General features: G+C 38.3%; 1 protein-coding gene across 1 annotated transcript; it reads right to left on the bottom strand.

The window, feature by feature from the left end:
* Positions 1 to 1,863: 1,863 nt before the first annotated feature.
* On the bottom strand, positions 1,864 to 5,926 carry LOC145952392 (uncharacterized). The gene is made up of 5 exons (XM_083064748.1): positions 5,684 to 5,926; positions 5,303 to 5,593; positions 4,700 to 5,184; positions 2,390 to 4,327; positions 1,864 to 2,206 (listed from the first exon to the last, which is right to left on the bottom strand). Exons 1-5 carry the CDS (start codon positions 5,924 to 5,926, stop codon positions 1,864 to 1,866), a joined length of 3,300 nt encoding a protein of 1,099 aa, XP_082920874.1.
* Between the last annotated feature and the right edge of the window lie 1,393 nt (positions 5,927 to 7,319).

Here is a 7,319-nt window from a genome sequence, read left to right as displayed (position 1 = left end):
CTATTTTTTTTTTAATTCTTTCTTTTTCCAGTATCAAATTAAGAGTCCAGAGAGTATATTTGCCTTTTGTTTCAAAATTTTCAATGATTCCAAGCTATAGAAACCGAGAATACAAATCAGCCAAAAATTAGGTCAAATTTCAAGTAACTTGAATAACTAGTGCACTAGTCTTTAGGTTTTTGGTTTGGATTCCTTTTGAACTCTTTTCTTTTTGATCTTTTGAACACTTTAGGCTCTGTTTTATCTCTGTTTTCAGCCTCTAATTTTTTTAAAATTTGAATCCACAAGAAGAGTGCACTAGAAGTAGGTTTACACTTGAAATTTTGAGTCACAAAATTTTTTATAAGATTTTCAATGGAATGTGATTTGAAAACTTAAGAACATAATAGAAACCTAACTCTAAAGAAACTTGCTAGGACTAATAGCAAATTATGAGCACAAAAAGGTAAAGAAAAAGTACATATAGGTAGGCACAAAGAGAAGCAAAACCGAGAGCAATATGTAGATACAAAATTCAAAATAAAACTAGGTTAAACATGCTATTCAAGGAATTGGCAACATGTAAGGATTAAACACAAACTTCTAAGAAAAAACATAGATTCAAAACCAAAATCTAAATGCAATGCATGAGGTCCAATCACGGACACATACAAGAATGGAGAGACTCAAAATAAAAGCAAAATAGCACAAGCAAATAGTTCCTAAACAAGTTGATTGAGGAAGAAATTCAAGACAATCAACCAATGGATCTATGAACACAAGAACTTCAAAATATAGATCCGAAAATTGAAAAACTCAAACAAGACAAGACAAGAACATACAAACACAAAACGGACACAAAATTTTGAAGAACACTTATCTCCTTGAAGACCTTGCTCTTGATACCAAAATTGATGGAGAAGACTAGGAGAAGTGAAGTAAGGCCTCCTCCTTGAATCCGCCAATGCTAGGATCTTCTTCAAAGGAGATTAGAAACCGTGATGAAGAACACTTGAAGACAATAGAAAATCGGATCTAGGTTTCCTAAGCTATGGAGGGAAGTATCCAAGCTCAAGAAGAAATGGATTACTCACTTCAAAGAGAAGAAGAAGATGAACTCCTAAGGTTTTGAGGTGAGTAATCTTGGTGGCTTTGAAGGGGAGAAACTCGGCCAAAGGCTCTCAAATTTCTATTCAATATTCAAAGTGAGTACAATAGATGAGAGTAGGGAAACATATAGCATCCGAATTTGAGGAGAACACTTGGCGCCACATGATTGGTCACATGTTGGCGCCAAGATTTGAATACAAATTCAAATTTGAATTCAAACCTTGTGTCACATGCTCATGATCGGTCATGTAGAGCTAAATGATAGATTAGGTTGAATTTAGAGTGAATTTAGGGTTGCATTTCGGTGTCACACTTGTGCAACCAAGGTGGTGCCAAAAGTGTGACCTAAATGCAACTTAAATTCATCCTAAATTTAACCTAATTTGTCCTAATTCAAATGAACTATTAAACCTCCTTAAACCCTAAACTAATGACCAAAATACAATGGTCTAATGAATACAATCAATAGGAAATATTACAAGGAAAATAATGAGCCCAATATTGGGTACCAAAAGCCCAAAGGCCCATGAAACCCAAAACTAGGCCCAACTAGCCTAAACCCTAATCTATGGTCAAAATACAAGACCAACATGAAAATAGATTCCTAAACTAAGAAAGTACAATTAAACATGGTGTATAATCATTTAAGCCCAAGTAAGAAGCACCCTAGGCCCACCAAGCCCATTGGGCCCACTAAGCTCTGAAGCAGTCAAATCTTCAAGTAACCTCCTGGCCATAGCTCTAGTGGTTGGGCCTTTAGCCCATGCTCTTCCATCAGTGTTCCACTATGCTAGTATCAAGCCCTGGCATATCCTGATACGACCAAGCGAAGACATCCTTGTAATCATGTAAAAGCCTTATCAGCTTATTACGTTCAGCTTCTTTCATGAGCGTGCCAATCTTGACTTCTTTCTTTTCATCTTCGTCGCCCAAATTAATTGTCTCAGTTAGCTCTTCATGTGGTTGAATCTCTTTGACCTCTTGTGCCACTAATCTTGATAACTCAGGGGAAGGCTCTAAGTCATCCTCTATTTCCTCACAAGTTTGATTAACGGGATAATCAAAATTATTTGATTCAACACTAGCATTGTCACTTTCAAGCGAATTTTTCTCAAATCTGCATTATTTAAAGTTAGGATAAGATTGATAAAGAGATTAATGAGAAAGGAAAAGGCAACAAATGAAAGAAGAATGAATGCATTTTATTTAATATTGAAAGGAAATACATGAGCCCTTATTCAATGAAATAAATCTTAAAGCCTTGGGCAGAGCAATAAGATTAGCATTACAAGAAAATTACTTTAAATTTGAATTAAAAACAACAGGCAGCTTGACAATCTCCCAATTATTAAGCTCCATGTTCGGTGGACAAGCGCGAACCAGACTAGCCTGTTCGTCCTCATGAAAGTCTTGCTCAACAATAGCTATTAAGTTTGGAAACTCGAACCCGGCACTCCAAAAGCTTTCTCGTAGATCACAGATAGGGACCCCATCAATTCTTGCCTCCCTATTTTCTAGCCTGGCTAGCCTCCTTTCTCTTTTCTCATACACAACCCTCCATTTATCAACTTTTAAGGGTTTGTAGCCCAAACCAAATCGATCTTTATTATCTATCAATTCAAGGAATTGGCTTGGTCCTTGTGCATCTCTTCCTAGTCCGCAACCATGTTGATATCCACTCCCTAACATGGTTTTAGCTACCATCATGGAGGCACCAAATGGTTGTGGCTTCACGATGTTCTTTCCATAACTTACATTTGCAATTTCAAGCCCTTGAAATGAAGTCTCCAAAGCTTCTTCAGCAACTTCAATATAAGAAGTGGATGAAGGTTTACTAACCAATAGGTCCTCTTCAGCCAATATAATGATTAACTTGTCATCCACAATAAATTTAAGCTTTTGGTGAAGTTTGGAGGGTACAGCCCTTGCACAATGAATCCAAGGTCTTCCCAAAAGGCAACTGTAAGCTGGCACAATGTCCATCACATGAAATACTACCTCAAAAGTAACGGGACCAATTTGGATAGGTAAGCTTATCTCGCCGATCACTTCTCTACGAGACCCATCAAAAGCTCTCACTATCATAGTGCTTGGCCTAATGTATGATCCATTAAAAGGAATTTTTGCCAATGTTGCTTTTGGCATCACATTCAACGAAGAACCGTTGTCAACCAAAACTCTTGCCAAGATATGGTCCGTGCATTTTACTGATATATGCAAAGCTTTATTGTGCCCTGCTCCTTCCTTTGGTATCTCATCATCACTAAAGGTAAGGTAGTTATTGGCAGTGATGTTTCCAACAATACCTTCAAATTTTTCCTCAGAAATGTCATGAACGACATGCACTTCATTCAATATCTTCAACAATATTCTTCTATGGGATTCAGAATTCATCATCAATGACAAAAGTGATATTCTGGCAGGGATTCGATTCAACTGATCAATCACCATGTACTCACTTTGTCGTATGAGTTTTAGAAACTCATGTGCCTCTTCGTCGGAGACTTCCTTTTTCTCCTCTTCTTGCTCTTTGATTATCCTTTCATCCACCACTTCCTTTCCTTTCTCGTGACTCTTCTCTACCTCTTTAGCTTGTTTGATTTTCAACTCTTCAGGAGTGTAAATTCGACCGCTTCGAGTCATTCCACCAACCCCAGCAACATTTGTAATGTCGGTGGTTTCTAATCCCTCTTCAGAGACATCAATGCAAACCTTTGCACCATATCTCCATGGCACTGCTTTGTTATCTCTGTAAGGAAAAGCTCTTGGTACTTGTATTGTGATAGGCTTTGGTCTGTCAACATTCAAAATGTTCGTACCCCTGGTATAATGGACAACCAGGGGTTTTGGGCAACCTACATTTGAATCCACAGCCCACACATAACTTTCAAAACAGTCGACCTGTATAAGTTGCTTATCCATTAAATCTTGTAGAATTTGTTTAAACTCGTCACATTCATCAATCTTGTGACTCTTACCAGGATGTAATCCACACCCCTCCTCTTTACCATAACTTCCTTCCAACATTCCGAACTTACACATCTCCTCAAAAATGAGGTTTAAGGGAGTTTTTACATCCTTCAATCTCCTTATCATGAGCTGATCTTTATTCTCCTCAATAGAATTAATTGTAGGCCCTCCATGCCCTGGTAGAGGATTGTTCCCGATATTAGGATTATCCTCTTTGAAGTTTAACCATCCGGCCTTAATCAAGCTTTGCACCTTAAATTTCAAAGCTCTATAATTCTCGAGGGAGTGACCAATAGCTCATGCATGATAGTCACATTTAGAATTAGCATCGTATCCTCTGGGATACGGTGGTTCTACGGGCTTCATCAGGCAAGGTACTACCAAGAAATTTTGTAGTAGGAGAGGGAACAACTCAGTATAGGACATAGGGATAGGGTCAAACTCAATTCGTTTTCGGTCTTGGGTGTTTTGTGACCTTGTATGACTAGGATTTTGGTTCCATGGTTGGGTAGATTGAGATGGTCGTATGGTAGGTGTTGCGGGTGCAGCTTGCAGAGCTTGATGGACCGATTATTGAGGATATTGTGAGATGGTGGTAATATTTGGGCAGGCCATGTGAGGGGTATAGAAGCGAGGAGACTTGTTGTTAGGTATCCCAGGAGAGTTGAATGTCATTGTGTTTGTATCTCCTTCCTTTTTCTTTCCTGCACCACTTGAAAATTTCCTTGAACCAGCTACTCCAACAGGGTCAACCACAATCTTCCCACTCCTCATGCCATTATCAATCCTTTCCCCAATGATAACTATATCAGAGAAATTTGATGAAATATTCCCAATCATCTTATCATAGAACGGTGCTCGTAAAGTATCAATGAACAGGGCTACCGTTTCTCTATCAGACAAAGGAGGTTCCACTTGTGCTGCCACTTCTCTCCACCTCTGAGCATATTCCTTAAATGTCTCACCATCCTTTTTGGACATGTTGTGTAGTTCAAATCTATCTGGAACCATGTCAATATTGTATTTGTATTGTTTAAGGAAAGCATCAGCTAGATCCTTCCAGGAGCGAATATAGGCCCGTTCAAGATGCATATACCAATTCAAAGCTGCCCCAGTTAAAGAATCCTGAAAACAATGAATAAGCAAACTTATCATTGCGAGCATACGCTGCCATCTTTCTGCAGTACATGGTCATGTGATTCTTTGGACAACTTGTTCCTTTATATTTATCAAATTCAAGCACTTTGAACTTTGGGGGGAACTCTATATCTGGAACCAAACAAAGATCGACAGCGTCACCAATATCATAATTACCCCCTTCCATAACCTTTAGCCTCTCTTTTAGCATTTGTAACTTTTTGCTAGACTGAACATGCTCAATTCCTGAGGTTGGTTGATATCCCCCAGAAGTTTGGTGAGGATTCCCTTGGTTGAGGAAATTAGAATTTTGGGCTTGGTAGGGAACTTGATGTTTATGAGAGGTGGAATTCATGAGTGAAACCTCAGGTTGGGTAGGTTGCATCTGTTTAGGCGGCTGGTTCACCAATGGTTAGTGCTTATCCGGAGGATCCATGATTGTTGGAGGTGTGTAGTTGGGCGGAAGGCCATATTATGGCCATTGGACCTCTGGAGGGTCAACATGTTGGCCGGGATTGTTAAGATGTAGAGTTAATGGTTGTGCTGGGGTTGGGGTAAAGCCAGGTGGATACGTAGGAGAGGTTGACGATTCTCCTCTAGCTACTGGAGGGGTCCCTTCCATGTTTTTCACTTGTATAGATTGCAACATCTCTATAATTTGGGCCATTTGTTCCTTCAATTGATTGACATCATTCCTCATTTCTTCGTTGCGTTCCTCCATCTCATCCATGATCTTGGCCTGAGAGCGTGTTCTATAGCGATGCCAAGGAAACACTTTGTTTTTTTTTGCTTTATTACTTTCTGAATACAAGGTAAATTTTATGAGTATAAAAGAAAAAGAATACACAAATTTTTATTATTATTATTTATTTATTTATTTATTTTTTTGAAAATATTGATTTTGTATTCAAATTAAAGAGCGACTCCCCATATCTTAACGCTAGAGGCAAAACCCCTTAGGTTATACACCAGTTGACACTTATTTCAAGGGAGCATTCACTCCTCAATGGGTAAGGTCATCTTACTAGCAATGCAAGAGTACGAACCACACATTTTCAAACAAGGATCAATCATCTCAAGATAAAAATGTGATTAACAATCATTCAAGGGAGAATTCTCTCCTCAATAAATGATGTTTGAAACAAATAATATATCAAGTCAAATGTGCTATTATTATACTCCAAATCAAAATAGGTTACAATAATTGTATTATCTCATTTTACATGAGACTCCTAGCTAAATTTTGACAAAATTTCACGAGCTTGAAGATCTTCCAAGGAAGCTTTATTCCAGGACTTGAGTTGATCTCGTCATTTACTTCGCGCACATGAATCTGCAAGCTTTCTACTTGTTTTTGGACAGCATCAGTCATGTCTCTTCACGTCTTCATCCACTCTTTCACCTTCTCACGATGGTGTTTTGCAATTAAATGTAACCCATTGACATCAGATTTTAGCTGGTCATGCTCTAACGTTAAATCGTCAATTCTTCTCAACAGTTGTTCTTCATTTTGACTAACCATCTTGAGTGACTCAGTGTATTCTATGGCCACATTCCACCATTTTTCTACCTCTTGGTGTGCATCTATTAGCTCCTCTTGCATGCGTTCTATTTTTTGTTCTTTCTCACGATCACCTATTTCTGAACGCTTTTTTTCTTCTTGGATTTTTGCCATCTCTTTTTTCATTGTTTCGATCTCTCTTTCCATATTTTTCAAAAGGATTTCTGACTCTTTTTCTGCCATTCTCTTTACTTTTTTCACATGGGTTGAACTTTCATATGCATCAGCACATTCATTTTTTAAGTGTTCAATTTCCATGTCCTTCTTTTGACATTGCCTCTTAAGAATCTCTATTTCAGTTTGAGCACGTTCTTCTTTTTCTTCCATCAATCTCATTTGAGCTTTCATGACTTCTAACTGAGAGGTTAAAGAAGCTAATGCTTGGTTAGTTTCATGAGATTGACTCTCTTCATGTTGGACTTCTTTGAGAATCGGAATGGAAATTCTTCTGGCCTTCCTCCATTCTTTATATTCTGAAGAGGCTGTCACACGAGGTTTTCCAAGCTTTGCTTCCCCTTTCTTTTTGATCTTGCCCCAAACAGCTCTAACTTCTGCCTGTTGC

This window comes from Cajanus cajan, chromosome 10, assembly GCF_000230855.2.
Source record: "Cajanus cajan strain Asha chromosome 10, NIPB_CcT2T_4, whole genome shotgun sequence".
NCBI lineage: Eukaryota > Viridiplantae > Streptophyta > Magnoliopsida > Fabales > Fabaceae > Cajanus > Cajanus cajan.
This window is presented reverse-complemented; position numbering and strand designations above follow the sequence as displayed.